This window comes from Giraffa tippelskirchi, chromosome 9 (assembly GCF_054371585.1).
Source record: "Giraffa tippelskirchi isolate mGirTip1 chromosome 9, T2T-mGirTip1v1.2.pri, whole genome shotgun sequence".
NCBI classification, from domain to species: domain Eukaryota; kingdom Metazoa; phylum Chordata; class Mammalia; order Artiodactyla; family Giraffidae; genus Giraffa; species Giraffa tippelskirchi.
Genome location: NC_137283.1, coordinates 90,250,953 through 90,270,095, shown reverse-complemented (window position 1 = coordinate 90,270,095; position 19,143 = coordinate 90,250,953). Strand labels below are relative to the sequence as shown.

The window sequence follows — 19,143 nt, the reverse complement described above, 5'->3', positions numbered from 1 at the left end:
GAAAGGGAAGTCGCTTAGTCATGTCCAACTCTTAGCAACCCCATGGACTGCAGCCTACCAGGCTCCTCCGTCCATGGGATTTTCCATGCAAGGTACTGGAGTGGGTTGCCATTGCCTTCTCTGTTTAAGGTAAGAGATGACCTCTTTTAAGGCCAGAGAGAGTAACACGGAAACTTACATTACCATATGTAAAATAGATAGCCAAGGGAAATTTGCTGTAGGTCTCAGGAAACTCAAACAGGGGCTTTGTGTCAACCCAGAGGGGTGGGATAGGGAGGGGGATGGGAGGGAGGTTCAAAAGAGAGGGGATATGTGTATACCTATGGCTGATTCATGTTGAGGTTTGACAGAAAACAACAAAATTCTGTAAAGCAATTATCCTGCAATAAAAAATAAATTTAAAAAAAATGGTAAAACACAACATAAAACCAGCCTGTGTTTTTAATCAAATATTTCTAGGAATGAAAAATACCTGTACAAAACACCCTCAAGGAGCTGTTTTTCTCCTTCTAAAACATAGGATCACCTGGACAATACAGAATATGTTTTCTTAAACTATTTCAAGCACAGCACTGCAGAATTACTGAAAGATTTAGAAAAGACATCATTGAGGTCTTTTCCATATACAATCTAGAAATCTCATTTCCTTCTTTCCTCTCCTTTACTATGAAAAATCCTTGCACAAGTATAAAAGTGAAACTTGAATTTCATCTGGAAAATGTCTGTCTTCACTTTAGGGTACTGCTCTCTGAAGGATGGATGACCAAATGGATTTTGGAGCAGGAAGAAAGCATGGGCCAAACTGGTTTTAACCTTGCAAACCAGCACAGATGATAGCAAAGCTTCCCAAACTAGAGCTGCAAAGCCTCTGATGTCCTCAAAGTAAGTAAGCCCCACATTTGGAACACAAGTCTGAGAGGATGAGATGGTTGGATGGCATCACCGACTCGATGGGCATGAGTTTGAGCAAGCTCTGGGAGTTGGTGATAGACAGGGAAGCCTGGCGTGCTGCAGTCCACGGGGTCACAAAGAGTTGGACACAACTGAGCAACTGAAATGAATGACAGACAGAATCCCTAAGGAAACAATGACAGTTCATTTGGGCTCTTCTTTTTTTTTCCTACCCACTTTCGTTAAGACAGAAAACAAAGCTGTAACTTATTTCTGATTATATACTGAGGTGACCATAATCCACATTTGCTCCCATTCAAGGTAATTTTAAAGGATTTACCATTTATTTCAACCAATCTTTTCTTCACCTCTGGGGGGTAAAAAATCTTATGTATTGTCAGTCTATCAATTTAAGCAGGTCTTCTGTCTTTAAAATTTTTATTTAATGTGCTTCAAAGATTCCTCACTTTGTAAGAAAAATCTATCAGTTGTAACGTATAAATATGCCTCGTGGGTCACTACTGAATCACATGGGGCAGCAAAATTGATGATACATGTATTAATGCTGCAAACTGAATTAGTCCATTGAAAGGGGGGAGTTACAATTCAGGGTCAAGGTGTATTAGCCTAAATTCTTGCCATTTTAAATTGAAATTTATTGGACATTTTAATAACCTTTTAAATTAAGGGATTTATCAAGTGCTTACATTTTTAAGTATTTTTCTAACTTTCTTCAAATGAAACTGGTAAAGAAAAAAGGGTGTTTTCTGCTGAAACCTTTGCTGAGTAACAAAATGTATCACCAAGCAAAATAAATTTCAAAAATGGATTACTTGTAGGTTTCTATGATCAGTAATGCATAATGATACTAAGAAACAGCGTTTAAAACAAGTGCACTTCAAGTGATGATACTGTCATTTTCTTTTTGCCTATTCCGTTATCCTTATTGGATTTTTATAGCACCTATCTGCCAAGGAGTTCAGAATGTGTTAGAAGCTTATGCTGTGCTGTGCTTAGTAGCTCAGTTGTGTCCGACTCTTTGCGACCCCATGGACTGTAGCCCGCCAGGCTCCTCTGTCCATGGGATTCTCCAGGCAAGATTACTGGAGTGGGTTGCCATGCCCTTCTCCAAGAGATCTTCCCAACCCAGGGATCGAACCCAGATCTCCCACGTTGCGGGCAGGTTCTTTACCAGCTGAGCTTACCAGAGAAGCCCTACAAGCTTATAGACTTAGAGTATTATGACCATGGAGAAGGCAATGGCAGCCCACTTCAGTACTCTTGCCTGGAAAATCCTATGGACGGAGGAGCCTGGTGGGCTGCAGTCCATGGGGCCGCTAGGAGTTGGACACGACTGTGCGACTTCCCTTTCACTTTTCACTTTCATGCATTGGAGAAGGAAATGGCAACCCACTCCAGTGTTCTTGCCTGGAGAATCCCAGGTATGGGGGAGCCTGGTGGGCTGCCGTCTGTGGGGTCACACAGAGTCGGACATGACTGAAGCGACTTAGCAGCAGCAGCAGCAGCAGCAGCATGACCATACAATAGAATTGTTTTCAAACAGTAATATTTTTTACCTTAAGAATGTGTATTGCCATGTATTTGCAAGCAGTGATATGACATTAAATTGGGAAGTTTATACAAAGGAAGAAGCAAGAAATCATAAACTTCAAAAAAGCCATCACTTAACAGGCTAAAAACTCGGCTTCACTATACCACAGATTCTGCTTCAGTGAGTTGATGAGAAAATCTAGACTAACAAATCTACTGCTTTCCTGGATCTTAGATAAAGGTCAGTTTTTAACTGTTAAGACTCTCACATGATGAACTAATTCTTCTGAACAGAGACTCTATAAATATTACAATTTGTTGTTTTGTACAATATCAGCAGACTTACCAATGAAAGTCCATTGTCAGTTTAATCCTAAGATGGTGTGCTTTTATTTATTAGATGTTTTTGATAATTTTTGGCATCATCCTTAGGAAATAATGGCAGCTGGCCAGTTCATGAATTTCTGGTGAACATTTAAAATGTTTAATGGAGTATTAGGTACCATATATTTAACCTTTTCTTAGGTAATTATAGGATCTAAAGTATAACCCCAAAATAATGAATACTATTTCATAAAATGAGCCCTAGAAAACTTAATATAGTTAAAATTAAAATATCATATCTGTCTAATCTAAACAAGGAACAAATTCAGATATTTTTAGCTCTATTTTGAAAACTTGAGTTTAACTCAAAGAGGGAAAATATTTCTATTCTATTCTTAAAAAAGATTTCTACAACTAAAGTACTACCTAATCCTATTTGATTTATAAAAATATGGAAACTTAAATTTTATTTCAAATATAAAACTCTCTAGAACATAATCATTTTACAGGGAAAGAGGGGCCCTAAGATTTACTGATACAAATTTACCTACAGTTTAAATTAAACAATAATAGCTAAATTAAGATCACTTTATATAAGAGGTTAGAGATTAATGGAATTTACTCTTAAGCTTAACTGGCAAATAATAAACTGAAAAAAAAAGAAAATCTTGCCTATCGTTGACAATACCACTTCATTAACCAATTGCTTTTATTTACCATTAAATGTGATTCGTTCTTCATAAAGGTGTATATGCTAACATTGAATTTAGCTTAAACGAAAATGTCCCCAAATTCTTAAATACTGAATTGAATATATTGAATTGAATATTGAGACACTTGTTTATAATTATAGACAGTTATCTCTGGTTATTTCCTCAAATTCATATCGTACCATAACAATTTTTTAAGCACATTAGCAGGGTCTCTGATAATCAAACCATCAACCCTGTATGTTCCATTTTATGCATTTAAAAAATATATTCTCAAGAAAATCTAAGTTCCAATTTACATTGTATTAGGAATTTTTTATTTACATTTTAAAATCTTTTATTTTAGAATATTGTCTTAAGACACTTCAATTTCATACATTTATTTGCATTATATTTGTTTCACACTCTGCTCTAAAAATCCACAGAACAATTTTCTATGGAGAGTTTTATTATGTAACTAATTTTGTTCTGTCCTAACTTAATCAGCCTAGGAAAAACCCAAAATGTGAACTGTTTGTCTTACAGAAATCTTCCTTCTTACCAACTTTATAATGCTTTTAAAAAATTGTTTAATGAATAGCATTAACTTTCACATGAATATTCAACTTCCCTGTGTAAATCGTGAAAGGATCCACCATCTCAAATCTATCGCCAAAGCCTATCTGTTTAAGACACTGCTCCTGTTTCATTCTCAGCTATAATAAGTAACAGCTTAATTATCAGCAGAACCAAAACCATTCAGTATCACTGCTCCTAATCTTTTTTTCAAATAGCAAACTTGAACACAGCTGTAATTCTTTTAAGAATCTTTATTGAATTTTTTTTTCACAATTTAGTTTGTTGGCTCTCGATGCAGTTTATAAAAACTTCAGCATAGTTTCATATAAACTGCAATCAAAAAAGTAACTTGTCAAGAAGTTATCTGAAGTTGCAAGTTATTTTTTGAAATATGCAGAACAGTAAAATGTAAGCATGCTCTCGGATGCAGGGGCTCCTGTGGACTATGGAGTTACTCTGAAGAGCTTGCTAAGGTCTGCAGGCAGTTTATGAAATGCAATCATTCTCTCCACAATTTCGGTACATGAGAATAAAACTGATATTTATGAAATAAGTCTTTTTCTCAAAAAAGTTGAGGCAGCTTTTGTTGAATGCTATCAGTGAGAGTACACTTGCTACACCTTGAACTGTACTAAGAGAAAGATAGCCAGGAGGCCATGTTCATGCTGAAACTTGAAAACATCCCTCCACACATGTCGAGTTCCAAGAAGAAGGAAGAGGATAAAACACTATGCACAGTTGTTCATTGTCCCACAGTAACAAAACACACCAAGAAACTTTACATAGGAAGGGAGCAAGTTCCCTTCACTGCTTTCAGTCAAGGTCACTGGCGGCTACAGTGGAGGGTGGAGGTGAAGCAAGCCTAGGACGGGATAAAGCTGAAGTCTACATCTCATGCAGAGTTGTCCTGGTTCTGTCCTCACTCTCTTCTCAGACATCCGAATTCGAGCTGAGGTTTGTTAATCTGGGGTCCGCATTGATTTCGTATCTGTAATGATACCCTTCCATGTGATCTCTACAGGCATCTCTGATGTTATGCATCCACTTCTTTATCCCTTTGCGGTTCAAATACAAAACCAGGAGGAAGATGGCACCTATCAGGGCTAAAACAATACCCAGGAACACATAAGACGTCTGCAGGGATGGAGGGAGGAAAGGGTCACAGTCCAGGTCGGAGCTGTTGAGTTCCAAGAGGACCCGATGCCTCATTTTCTCCGGGAACGCACAGGTGAGCCTGCCTTTGCCCTGCACTACCTCGGTCTCCTTGAGCCAGGCCACCATGTCCACCATGTGGCAGTCACAGACCCAGGGATTGTCATCCAGGAAGACCCGGACGCGGGGCAGGCTTTGCAGCTCGGCCAGGGTGCCGTTGCATAGGACCTTGAGGGCGTTGTCCTCCAGGTGCAGGCTTTCGAGGTGCGTCAGGTTTCGGAAGGACACGTGGGTCAGGCTCACCAGCGAGTTGTTGCGCAGGTCCAGGTGCCGGAGGCCGGGCAGCCGGGCCAGGACGTCGTGGGGCAGGTAGAGGAGCTGGTTGCTGGCCAGCTCCAGGCGGCGGAGCCCCCGCAGCGCGTGGCCCGCTCGCAGGGCCGCCGCCACCATCCCCTCAAGGCTCCGGTTCTGCCGCTCGGCTGCGGGGGGCTCGAGGCGGTTCAGGATGAGCTCCGCCAGGGGGCTGGCGGCCGCGACGCTGGCGTTGCTGCCCGAGAAGGCGAAGGGGCTGAGGTCGGCCAGCGGGTTGTGGCTGAGGTCGAGCTGGCGCAGGCCTGGCAGGTGCTCGAAGGCGCCGGCGTCCACCTCCTTCAGGCGGTTGCCGCTGAGGTTGAGCGCGGCCAGATCGGCCAGCGGCGGCCGGCGGGCGAAGGCGCCGGCGGGCAGCATGGCCAGCTGGTTGCCGGTGAGGAAGAGATTGCGCACGTAGGGGGGCAGGTCGGCCGGCACCTCGGTCAGGTTGCGGTTCACGCACTTGACGGTGCGCGCCGCCTCGGAGCACTCACACGGCGGCGGGCATCGGCCCGGCAGAGGGGGCTGGCCGGACGCCGCGGGCGCCGGGAGCGACGCCGAGGAGGTGGAGGAGGACGCCGACGAGGGGAGGGAGGTCGAGGAGACCCAGCCCAGGAGGACCAGCGCCAGCCGCGCCAGCCGCAGCCGCCCGTCCCCGGCGGCGGGGCCCCGGGAGCACCCCCCAGGCATCGCGGCTCGGGTCTCCCCGGAGCCGGGCTGGGACGCCGCCCGCTCCGAAGGTTCGGGAGACGGGGCTCCGGAGGGCGCGGGCCGGCCGGAAGCTTCTGGAGAAAACTTTCCTCTCGTGGGAGCGGAGGAGGGCCGCCGCCAACGCCGCCGCCGGAACTTGGCCAACCCCCTGGCCACCGGGCGCCCCCCTCCCGAGGCCGAGTCCCCCGCCCCTTCCCTCCAGAAAGTACGCACGGCCGGTCGGGACGCTCGGCTCCGCGCTCCTCCTCCTGCTCGTCCTGCGGCCGCTGCCCCCGGGTGGCACCTCCCGCCTCTTTAGTTGGCGCCTCCCGCAGGATCCGCTGCGCGACCTGGGACAAGCGGGAGACAAGCGTGAGGCGTGGTGGCGCCCGCGGCTCCCCGAGGTCAGGAATCGGCCTCCGCGAGCCTAGCCGACCCCACCGGGTACCCGAGACCTCCCTCCGAAAGCCCGTCCGGGCCTCGCCTCCTCCAGCGCCACGCACATCCTTACCCAAGCAGAGGGGCAGGCGACCCGAGGGGCGAAGCACAGTCTTGCTGTGTCCCGAGCCCTCACTATATATACCCTTCCCAGCTCCCGCCCTCCTCCTCTCCCCGACCAGACTCGTCCCCCGCGTCTAAACTTCTTGCTTAATCCCCAGCGCCTCCCGACTAAAACTTCTCCTTCCCAGCTCCTTCCCCCCACCTCCTCCGCGGAGGACCTGCCTTCCGGGGTCTCCGCCCCCGCCCGGACCTCTCCTCCAGGTCCAGGTTTGGACGCGAGGCAAGTTTCAGGTTACAGGAGTCTTTTGATGTCTTTCAGGACCTTAAGGATTAAATGGAAAGCACTCGGCTGGCGTCCCCAGCCCGCGCCCCCGCCAGCCCCATCAGACCCGAGGGCGTTCAAGTCATCTCCAAAAGGGAGGCGGGAGCGGGCGGTGGGGGGGGGGAGGCCGCAAACAAAGCGGCGGTGGGACCCCCGGACCGGCTCTAGTCTCCTGCCTGAGGATGGGGAGGGGCCCCGGAGCCGCCCCCCGCCCCCCACCCCAGGCTCTCGCCTTCTCCGCTTGCTCCCCAGCACTCACCTCCGCACCCGAGATAACTCCCAGTCTCACCAGAGTCGCAGCGACTTGCCCTTTCCGCGCTGCAGGCGCCGACTCTCCTCGCACCCCAGCCCCTGGCCCAACCTCCGCAGCTGGGAAAAACCAACCCGGGGGGCGGGGAGGGGGGGGTGCGGAGGGCCAGGGCTGCCGGAGGAGCTGCTCCGGCTGCGCGGCGAGCCTGGGCTGCGCTCAGTAGGGGGATGTAAGAAAGGAGACGAGGGGGTATCTAGACCGCGCGCCTCCTCCTGGTGGAAATTGACAAGGAATGTGCCGGAAAAGGTGAGGGAATCCCTTTTTCTCCCCCCCTTCCCTGGCATCCTTTGGTGTTTCCTCATTTTGCATACTGGGTTTTACCTTGGGCTGGAACTAAACCGCTCGTACATCTCGTGAAATTCGCCCTGATCTAGCGGTAACCAGGTAGATTGAGGCATAACAGAACAGGAGCGTAAAGAAATGTGCTGCAAATGTACAGCGGCAGCAGGAAAACGCCCAGCTGCCTGCAAGGGAGTTTCGGAAAGGCTCCCCAGCCAAGTGATGCTTTAGACTGCCAACTTCGGGTTTAGGTGTAATTAATCCGTCCCCACCTGTCCCGCCCCGCTTTCCCCCACACTTCTTGGATAGTTACGGAACTTGTGAAGAGAGAGAGCCAACTTGAAGAAGAAGGAGGGTGGGGGGAGATGAGTGGAGAAGAGATTCACTCTTGATTCATTAGTTTTCCTGCTCCCCAAATTAAAAGCAGAGGGAAGAAAACAGCCGCCAAAGCGTCCTAGAAACAAAAGGCAAATAGCGAGGACGTGAGTCACCCGGAAAGTGGGCCCGCCCCCCTCCCCAGGCGTGGCGGCCCTGTGTCGGTGCAAGTCAGTTAGCTGGGAGAGCTCGCAGGGTGGGGGTGGGAGGCCGCCAGGGAGGACAGAAGTTTGGTAACCCAAGTCTGACGCCGCAGGATGCGCCCGGTAGGCAAGGGGCAGAGAGGCTGGGATTGGGGTAGGAGACAGGGAGTGATTGATTACAGAGAGAATTTGTTACCCCGGAGAGGTTTGGGGTCCTGAAAGCTCTATTCTTGTTCTCTCAGTGAGTGTCTGTCTCCTTTGTCCCGAAAAAATAATTTCGCTAAAAGAGTGAGAAAGTGCTGGTTATTCAAGGTTCTTCATTTTAGAGAGAAAATGGCAGTTAGAGAAAACAGTTGCAAAAAGTAAGATCTGGTAATATAAAAAGGATCCAATAAGGAATGCCGAAGTTTGTGCCTATGACGTGGGCCTGCCTTTAGTGTGAAGGAAAGGTCCCAGCTCTCCAGTCGCTTCTTGATTACTTTTGTGGGAAGAAATAGACTGCACCGCCAACAGCAAGAAGGGCCCAGGTGAGACCTAGAGGGTGTGAAGATTGCAAAAGATCTGTGCAAAAAGCCAGTTATGTTCATTTGCATCCTCAGCACTTTTACCTAAATATTTTTCCTGTTTTTAAAAGTGCTTTGTAATATGAATGTGAAACATTTTCAAAAAAAGAATCTCAAAAGCTGGAGTCATGTTCTGTATCCTGATGGTGGTGGTGGTTACATAAGTCTAGACATGTGTTAAAATTTATAGAACCTTGTACACTGAATCAGTTTTACTGTATGATAATTTTTAAACAAAATTAGTTACTCATGGGAAAAAAATACTAATGTTCTGCCTTGGTATTCTGGTTCTGCTCTATTGAGGAGAGTAAGAAGATTCTAAATATCTTTAGAATTTAGAAAGATATATTCTCATCTGATCTCACATCAGCTTGGCAATATAGATACCAGTAGTTATTCGTCTAATTATTCTGTTTTACAAATGAAAAAACTGGGGCTCTGAGCTGAGACTAATTCACATTGACAGTGTCTTTTACTTGCCAAGCCTCCTGCTGATCACTTTACAGAAATCATCTCATTTGTTCTTCCCATCAGTACTCAGGTACTCATTCCAGTTTTAAAGAGGAGAAAACTGAAGCCGAAATATATTCTTCTAATATGTGGTGGAGGTAGGGACTGGGCCAGATTGTCTGCTTTTCATGTGTATCTCACATTCCACCTCTAGGCAAAATTGAGGCGATTGTGCAAAGTCTTACACTGCATCCCTTAGGCAGAACCAAAGCCTCTCCCCTGGTTCGCTTTCTCCTGATTTTCTTCTACCTGCCTGCAGCTGGCAGTTAGTTGGTCATGGCTGCTGAATCAGGACTCAAAAATTTGGGGTCATTTCTAGCTCCACCACTTACTGTGTGGCTTCCGTATACTTCTGTTTCTTAATCTGTAAAATAGGACCACTAATAAAACATTATGGCATTTCCATGAGAATTGAGATAAGATATCTAACATGCTTGGCAAAATTGCCTGTTATTATTGTGTTCTTCTTAATCTTAATTACTCTCCCACTCACCATTTGTTCTGTACCCACCAAATCACTCTAACTGTGTTAGTTATAGGAGTCCAAGGGTGGATAGTCTAAGGTGTCCTTCAAGTAGAATTGCCAGATTTAGCAAATAAAAATACAGGACACTCAGTTAAATTTGAATTTCAGGAATACAATGAATGATTTTTTAGTATGAATATGCTCCATGCAATATTTGGGTTATACTTATGCTTTAAAAAAAATCCCTTTTTACCTGAAGTTCTAATTTAACTGGGCATCCTATATTTGGTCTGTTAACAGAAGAGTTCATAACCTGGTGGAAGAAACAAACAGAAATAAAAAGCTTTCATTGCAGAACACTGAGTGCAGTTTACTGTATCTTTCCAGTCTCTCTGTTTGTATATATTTTACTTTTGTTTCTAATTTTTTTTATATGAATGGGATCATAGTCTATGTATTACATTATTCACGATTTTTAAAATTTTAAAACAACTATGTATCGTTCTGTGTCCATACATATAGGTATACTTTCTTTGTTTTAAAGATTGCAAAATGTCGTATGGACTGTTTTACCACATTTTTAAACTGTCCTATTGAAAGACAGTAAGATCAGTAACTACTTTTTGAAGAACTCTCCTTCAAGTGAGAAAAGCTTACTAGGATGAGTTCTATTTTGATTGTCTTAAGCATTTAATTATCCGAAATTATCATACTTGCTTAACTCCTGACAGCTTGAAAATTTTTTGTTCATGATGCTATTTACATGCTCTAAAGCAGGACAGAGAATTTCAAAGCACATTTTCCTCCATTTATTCTTCCCTTCCAAAATAAAAGAAGGATCTGAATGTCCTAATGGAGAAGAACCAATCTAGTGTATTTCATAGGTCACACTGTAGCCTCCAGGAAAATGTCTCTGCACTATTATTTATGCAGCACATTGTTTCTACAGGAACCATTTTTCTTCTAATGACCCAAAGGAAAGTCATTAGTAAATTTTTGAAATATTGCTACTAAATTCTGGGAAGGCAAAGAACAATGTGGTATTAAAAAAAAAAAAAAAAAAAAAAACAGATGATTATGGTTACCCCAATGGTAACCAGAAGAGAGAAACCATGTGGTCCAGCACGGACAAACATCAAGATTATTTGAGACTAGTTAATTTTGCAAATTAGCAAAGGAACTAAAAAAGGTGAACACTCTCAAATCTAAAAAATTTCTAAAACAAAATTAAACATTGGTGAACATCAACCACACATGTTGTAAAACCATGAATCAACACTTAAAACCAGCACTATCAAGTTGACAGTCAGTTTGGGGGAAAAAAGTTATACATTCATGAAAAACATTTTTTAATTATTAATGACTAAAGAAAACTCTTCTCGTGCTGATTTCAAATCATTTGAGAAAGAAATAAGCTTCTTATCTGAGATATAGACACTAAATGAAGTAAAAATACCAACTTGGGAATGGGTTGAAAGGACATATTTGTTTCATGAGTCAATACAATGGGAGTTGAAGCTGGTAAAAGAAAAATAAAGCGAGGACATTTCAGGATTTATCAGAAATTAAGTAATTACTAAAAAAGAACAAGCTAAAAGGCTGTAATATTAGAAAGATTAAGCTTGATGGAAATATATGATTCTTTAAGAATGGGAAAATATTGAAAGGTAAATAAAAATAATTATATAGCAATCTGCAGAACTTTCCAAATAACATTATAGGATTATTCAACTTTAAATGTGTTTAACTTTTTAAGACCTTACTGTATACCTCTACCTATTTGATGTTCTTAGAATATAAAAGTAGATAGGATAAATATCTCTGCCTTCAGACATCTCACAGTCTAGTGGTGAACACGGGCTACCTACCAGTTACAAAACAGGGTGAGTGCAAAGGTCAGGGTGGACTAGGGAGATTGAAGAAGATTTCTTTGAGGAAGTAATAACTGAATTGCATTTTGAATTGTTAGTAGGAACTTGCCAGACAGAAGATCGCCAAGTTGGTGGAAAGACTCAGAAAACTTGTTCAGTTCTAAAGACCACATGGGGAAGAGCACAGCACAGCACGCATTGGAGAGAGTGGTAGGAGCATGGGTTTGATATATGTTGGGATAGGATTACTGCCCTCTATTCTGAAAAGTTTGACTTCATCCTGTAGAGCTGGGAAGCCTCCAAAGATACTCAGCAGGAGAATGACATGATTAGGTGTGCATTTTACAAAGATCACCTTCGCGATCTATTTGAAGGATAAATTCACAGGCAGAGAGACTAGGGACACAGAGAAATTGGGAGAGCCAAGTGATAGATGTTCAAGAACTAAACCAAAGCAATGTTAAAAGATTGACAAGGCAGGAACAGTTATGTAGACCAGTGGTTCTCCGGGGTGACACTGCCCCTAGTGGGCATTTTGGATATTCGTTGGAACAATTTTCTGGTTGTTGGGTCAATGGGGAGAACTACTGGCATTTAGCCTCCTGAGGCCAGGGATGTTAGATATCCTGCAATTAAAGGGACAGTATCATATAATGAAAAATTATCCTGCTTCCTACATGACTTTCAAGTATCCATCTAGGCATTCTTGTAGGTGAAAAACCTAAACAACCAACCTACATTTAAATTGCAAATACTTACAGAATGGTTTTAATATACACTGAATTTTCCAGGAAGACAGCTATTGTGTTCATCAAAGGAAAAATATATATTGTTTTGTTTGGGACGCAACCAAAATTGTATCTCTGACAGCTGTGTTGCTCATGGTATTTGAATCACTAATACAAATCAACCATATCCGTGTGCATTTGTATTTATTGCATTTACAGTAATTCTTATTTCAAAATGTCTTATGTAAAGACAAACTGTTTTCACTATTAATTTGAATCTTAGTCTAATTTCTCAAGTCCTAGCCTGTTTATAAGTGTGTGTGTGTGAGTCGCTCAGTTGTGTCCAATTCTTTGCGACCCCATGCACTGTAGCCCACTCACTCCTCTGTCCTTGGGATTCTCCAGGCAAGGATACTGGAGTGGGTTGCCATTCCCTTCTCCAGGGGATCCTCCTGACCCAGGGATCAAACCTGGGTCTCCTACATTGTAGGCAGATTCTTTACCACTATGCCACCTGGGGTGCAATTAACCCTTCATTAGGTCTTCTAGTATAGTCACTGGAGAAGGAAATGGCAACCCACTCCAGTATTCTTGCCTGGAGAATCCCAGGGACAGCGGAGCCTGGTGGGCTGCCGTCTATGGGGTCGCACAGAGTCGGACACGACTGACGCAACTTAGCAGCAGCAACAGCATAGTCATTTATGTATTATACTACCTGTTATTTATTATTTAATTATGCTCTTATTTCTCTTTTATATTATAGTTAGTATAATATATATTTTTAAAATTTACGTGAAGGTATGCTTTATATAAAGGCATTATAAAATGCTTGTTTTTAAAAAGGTTGAAAATAACCCATATAAATACTTGAGGTAGAATCTATAAATCTTGTTGATTTATTCAGCATAGAGGGGAGAATACAGGCATTTATAATTCTAAAACATGTGACATAATAGATAACTTCTATATTTTAAATGATGTCCAAGAGAAATCCTAATAATTCTAGATGGAAGTGTCAAATTTACTGTAAGGAAGCTGAAAAATACCTAGAGTAAAGGATAGAACAGTGAACTTATTCACTTGAAGAAGACCTAGCTTATTTGTTTGTAATTATTGTCTTTTCAAAAGAAATTGTAATAAGTATTTAATTCAGTAGTGTTGCCTAATACTCTTTTTCTAATGTAAATTAATTCAACTTTGAAGTTGACATTGAAGATTTTCCATTTCTCTAGTCCTTGCCCAAACTGGGTTCTAAACCAAAACTGGAATTCAGCACAGCAATGGAGCAATTGCAATTGTAGCTACCATCCAAATTTAATTAATTTCAATTAAATTTAATACAGTTCAATAAATGTTTACTAATATGCCTTTTTGTATGGAATTTACTTTGTCTTCCAAATAGAGCCATCTCCAAAGCCAGCTATTTTTCTTTAAAATTTTCTAATTCTGGCACATTGATAGACAGTCTAGTGCATGTCCATGGCAGAGGTTCAGAAGATAGACTTGGGCCAAGGCTTAGATATATGACCCAGGTGTCTTTAATCTATTTTCCAAGTCATATCTGGTGAGCTAAAGGACATAGGTCAATAAGTTGCCTGTAGCACTGCTTGAGATATTTAAAGCCAAAAAGCGAATATGTATCAGATTTGGTTTAGCTCCCCCATACAAAAATCCAGAAGAGAAGACTGAAAATATTGTGTATTTTGGAATAGAAATTTGTCATATTACCTTGGCAGTGAAAAAAAAATAACTAGGGAAACAAAATCAAGCCAGCATCAAATCTTATGGCCTGAACAGTGAGTGGATATTGTGTGTTTTCTGTAGTTAATAACAAATATTTTAATTCATTTAAAATGTTAGAATAAAGGAGTTGGGTGCAAAGTGCATGTCAAAGGATACCTATTTTGAACTTGAACAAAAGCCTTCAGGAGAAATGTGTGACATAAACAGACACTTGAACCCACGAAATACTTGTGTGATGACATTTGCAAAGGGATAATATTCAAAATAGTTTACAACTAGTATGGTTCAGTCACTGACCACTAAGTGTTCAATAATCAGTCTGGATGCCACCTATCAACAAACAATAGGGCTTTGCTGGTGCAAGCTGCCCGAATACAAGCAATTACATGTAAAGGTTTCTGATTCTCCTGGCACCCTCCAGGAGAGGTAATCACTAAAATTATTCTGTAACTTCTAAGCTTTACCATAAGGAATTGGAAATCTTCTTTAAGAAAATAACCAGTAGTGTGAATAAATTGAGTTTATTCATTGTGTGTTAGATAAGTCACTTTGAAGGGTATAAGTGCTTCTAGGCCCTATCCTGAGAGCTGGGGATGAAATGGTGAATTAAACAGACAAAAGCCCTGTTTTCATGAAAATTATTGTTTCCATCAGTTTATTAAATCAACTCAAGTGAGAGAAATCTAGTTTCCTTTTTTAAATGAGTTAAAATATTTTGTTATTAAACAGAGAAAACACATAAAAACAGAGAATTGTATAATGAAAGTTTGTGTGTCAACTACTCCGCTTGACAAATACTAACATTTGGTTTCTTCTTCAGTTTTCTTTTGTAGATAATTAAAGTGACAAAATGGTAAGTTTTGACATATTCATACATTCTTGAAACCATCCTTCAAGAAAATTAATGAGTTCATCACCCTCGAAAGTTTTCTCATGACCTTTTGTAATCTCTCTATCTACATGTCACCCCTACCCCAAGCCATGCCCAGGCAACCACTGATTTGATTTCTGTCATTATAGATTAGTTTGAATTTTCTAGGATGTTATATAAATGGAATCATATAGTATGTGCTCTTTTTTCATCTTGCTTCTTTTCACTCAGCATAATTAATTTGGGATTTATACATGTTATGAGTATTCAGTGATTCATTTTCATTTCTTTACTAGGTAGTATTCTATGATATGGATATAGGAAAATTTGTTTATCCCTTTACCTATTGATAGACATTTGGACTTTTTCCAGTTTGGGGCTATCACATATGAAGCTGTGATAAACATTCATATTTGAGTCTGTGGGCATATACTTTCATTTCTCTTTGGCAAATATCAAGAGGTGGAATGATTAGGTCATATGGTAGATATCAGGAATGCCAAACTGAGTTTCCAAAGTGATTATACCATTTTACATTACTTCCCATTAGTGAAGAAGTGTTCCCTCTATGTTAGTGAAGAAGAGTTCCAGTTGCTCCACATCCTTCCAACACTTGATATCATTAGATTTTTAAATCTTAGATATACTAAATTGTGTGTAGTGGTATCTACTTTTGCTTTTAATTTTTCAGTGATGTTGAGTAACTTTTAATGTGTGTTTATTTGTTACCTGTATTATCTTCTTTCATGAAGTGTCTGATCAATTCATTTGTCCATTTTTTTATCAAGTTGTTTGTCTCCTTACAACAGAGTTTTTAGAGTCCTTTACATATATATTCTAGCTACAAGGAAATGATAATAGAGTTCTACTCCTCGATAAACATCATTGAAACTCCTAATTTAAGGAAATAATAAAGATTCTGCAGTTATCAAAGCAAAATTGGCCCTTGTCAAGAGAATAAAAAGTTAACTGATTTCAGATTGTTTTCTGCTCTGTTAGATGATAGAAGAATTTGGAGCTCTATGAATAGACTGAGTTTTAAAAAAATAATTTCTTTTTTTGAATATATAATGCATTTAAGCTGTTGAAAATTCAAAAGTGGCAGAAAGGTTATAAAAGGAAAACCTCCTTTCACTCCTGCTCCTTGGCTTTCCATTTAACTTCTCCACAGACAACCAGCTTTTATCAGGTTTCTGTATGTATCTTTCCAGTTAGATCTTATGCACGTGTAGGCAAATTCCATTTCACAAATTTCCATTCACAAAGTGAACACTGCACATTGTTCTGAACCACATTTAACTGAACCATGAGACTCAGAGATTCTACATTATTTGGGTATTGAAGAATTCTTTTATGGGCAGACAGTATTCACTGGATAGTATAATTAGCTACCTTGCTTGCTGTGTAATAAACCACTAAAACTCACTGAATAAAAAGAAAAAACACTGAATAAATCACTGAGAACTCAGTGGCTTAAAACAATTCTTTATAAGCATAGTTTATGCATCTGTATGTTGGCTGAGAATTAGATGGTTTGGCTTGGACTTGGTTGGCAAACTTGGCTAAGCTCAGTTGGCTCACACATCTGCAAATTGATTGGTGGGCTCTATTTTAGGTTGGGCTTGACTGAGACACCTTATTTGAAGACAGTTCTGCTCCAAATGGCTGTTACGTTCTTCCCAAGACCAATGGAATGGCAGCTGAGGCAGTAGAAGCACAAGAGCGAGCAAGCCTTATCCATGTCTTTCAAGATATTCCTTCCATCACATCTGTCACCATGCTGTCAGCCAAGGCACATCACATGCTAAAGCTGATGTACCACAGTTTATTTCAACAACCTCCTATTAAGAGATTATTAGCTTTTTGCTATTACAAGCAATGCAGCGATGACTCAGTACACATGTCATTTTTCGTAAATACTATCTCTTTGAATAAATGCTGAGAAGTGAGCTTCGAAATTAAAAGATGGGCTTTTGTAATTTTGATAGGTATTGGGAAGCACTATTTAGAGATTATTGTAACTGTATATTCCCATCAACAATGTTGGGGCTATGTTATCATTTTTTATTTTTACCAATCTTGAACATGAAAATGTTATTTTTGCATAGCTCTAACTTGCAGTTTTTAATTATAAGTGAGGTTGAAAATCTTTTCATATGTTTAAAAACAATTTATATTTCCTCCTGTTCATATCTTTTGCCCATTTAGTTCCAATGGGTTTTTTGATTTTTTTCAATTGATTAATATATCTTAAAGAAACTAACATTTAACTTATTAAATTAGGGCACTCACACCCCCCAAAAAGCTCCTATAATTAAAAACAACAAGCAGAACCATAGTCTAACCAGTTCACCAGGGAGTCAGTGAAAGAGAGAGCTAAGAAAAGCCCTCTTGAGGTCAAAACAAATCTTAGAGATGTTTTTAAATGCGATGTTGTTAATTTAATGTCTTACCTCAGGCTGCCAATGCCATAAAGCCATAGTGAAATGCCATAAACTGAGTGACTTAAACATTTTTTCTCACAATTCTAGAGCCTAGAAAAGTCCAAAATCTAGGTATTGGCAGGGTGGGTTACAGTCTGAGGCCTCTTATCTTGGCTTGTAGGCAGCCACCACCTTGCCTGTTGCTCATACAACTTCTGTGTGTATGGCCAAGAGAGGAAGCTCTGGTGTTTCTTCTTCTGGTAAGAACTCTAACCTCATGGGAGCCTCCCCCTAATGACTTCATCTAAACCTAATTACCTCCAGGGACCTCACCTTCTAACACAAACATATTGGGCTGCAACATATGAGTTAGGGGGTGGGTGGATGGAGCCACACAATATTCAATCTTTTATTTTAAACTTAACATTTTCAATAAACAAATAATTCATTCTAGTTATAAGATGATATAAATGAATATGTCTTCTTATTTCTTAACTAATTTAAAACACAATTGTATATTTTTCTTGTAATTGTACTGTTGGACCAGAACATATAGAAATGTAATATATTTGACAATAGCAGCACCAAGAGGGTAGATGAGAGCAAAGCTGTGTTGGGCTGAGGAAATGACCCCTGAGGGTAACTTGAATCCTTAGAACATACATAGGGAACCAGAATCAGTAAATAGAAAGATTACTATAACAAACTCTCTATATAAACTTGTTCCCATCTTTTCTCAGCCTGTTTAATACATATAAAATTATATAAGATAGTACTATTGGTGGATTAATAGCATATGTACATGTGACATGTATAATAATGATAGTGGGAAAGGGGAAAGAGAATAACACTGCATGGAAGTAATGTTTCTATATCACATTGTAGTTAAGTTTGCTTCAATCTGAAATAGATTGTGATAATATGTACATAGTAACCCCTAGAGCAATCACTAACAAAATAAGTTTAAAAATAGTGAAAAAACAATCACAGTAATTAAAGTATTACTCTAGAAAATAGTCACTTAATTCAAACTAGAGCAGTAGGGGGAACAAAAACAAAAAGACATCAGTTTAGTTCAGTTCAGTTCAGTCGCTCAGTCGTGTCTGACTCTGCGACCCCATGGACTGCAGCATGCCAGGCCTTCCTGTCCATCACCAACTCCCAGAGTTTACTCAAACTCATGTCCACTGAGTCAGTGATGCCACCCAACCATCTCATCCTCTGTTGTCCCCTTCTCCTCCTGCCTTCAATCTTTCCCAGCATCAGGGTCTTTTTAAATGAGTCACTTCTTCACATTAGGTGGCCAAAGTATTGGAGTTTCAGCTTCAACATCAGTCCTGCCAATGAATATTCAGACTAATTTCCTTTAGGATGGACTGGTTTGATCTCCTTACAGTCCAAGGGACTCTCAAGAGTCTTCTCCAGCACCACAGTTCAAAAGCATCAATTCTTCAGTGCTCAGCTTTCTTTATAGTCCAACTGTCACATCTATACATGACTACTGGAAAAACCATAGCCTTGACTAGATGGACATTAGACAGTCATTACATTAGACAGTAGAAAATAAAAATTTAAATGACAAACATAAATCCAGCTATATCAATAATAATATTAAATGCAAATGGGTTAAATAATCCAATCAATAGGCAGAAATTGTCAAATTGGATAGGAAACATGATCCAACTATTTACTGTCTACAGAAGAAGCTTCTTAGGTTCAAAGATACAAATAGATTGAAAGTAAAAGAATGGAAAAAGATAAAATCATGCAAACAGCAACCAAGGAAAGCTAGAATGACTACAATAATATCA

At 41.0% G+C, this 19,143-nt stretch overlaps 1 protein-coding gene and 1 long non-coding RNA gene across 6 annotated transcripts; one reads left to right on the top strand and one right to left on the bottom strand.

Annotated features, from left to right (window-relative positions):
• Positions 1-4,270: 4,270 nt before the first annotated feature.
• TPBG (trophoblast glycoprotein) lies at positions 4,271-7,386 on the bottom strand. Of its 5 annotated transcripts, none has more exons than XM_081530429.1 (3): positions 7,310-7,386; positions 6,931-7,050; positions 4,271-6,577 (listed from the first exon to the last, which is right to left on the bottom strand). In XM_081530429.1, the coding sequence occupies exon 3, from the start codon at positions 6,225-6,227 to the stop codon at positions 4,965-4,967; it is 1,263 nt and encodes a 420-aa protein (XP_081386555.1). In that variant the 5' UTR covers positions 6,228-6,577; positions 6,931-7,050; positions 7,310-7,386; the 3' UTR covers positions 4,271-4,964. The 5 variants fall into 5 exon arrangements, with proteins under 5 accessions (XP_081386555.1, XP_081386553.1, XP_081386552.1 ...); XM_081530427.1 differs by having other exon boundaries at positions 6,947-7,050; XM_081530426.1 differs by having other exon boundaries at positions 6,951-7,050.
• Positions 7,387-7,394: 8 nt separating this feature from the next.
• On the top strand, positions 7,395-17,792 carry LOC145521654 (uncharacterized). Its single transcript, XR_014065565.1, has 4 exons — positions 7,395-8,684; positions 11,666-11,777; positions 14,859-14,891; positions 16,525-17,792. It is a non-coding gene; the product is annotated as an uncharacterized LOC145521654 (long non-coding RNA).
• Positions 17,793-19,143: the final 1,351 nt, after the last annotated feature.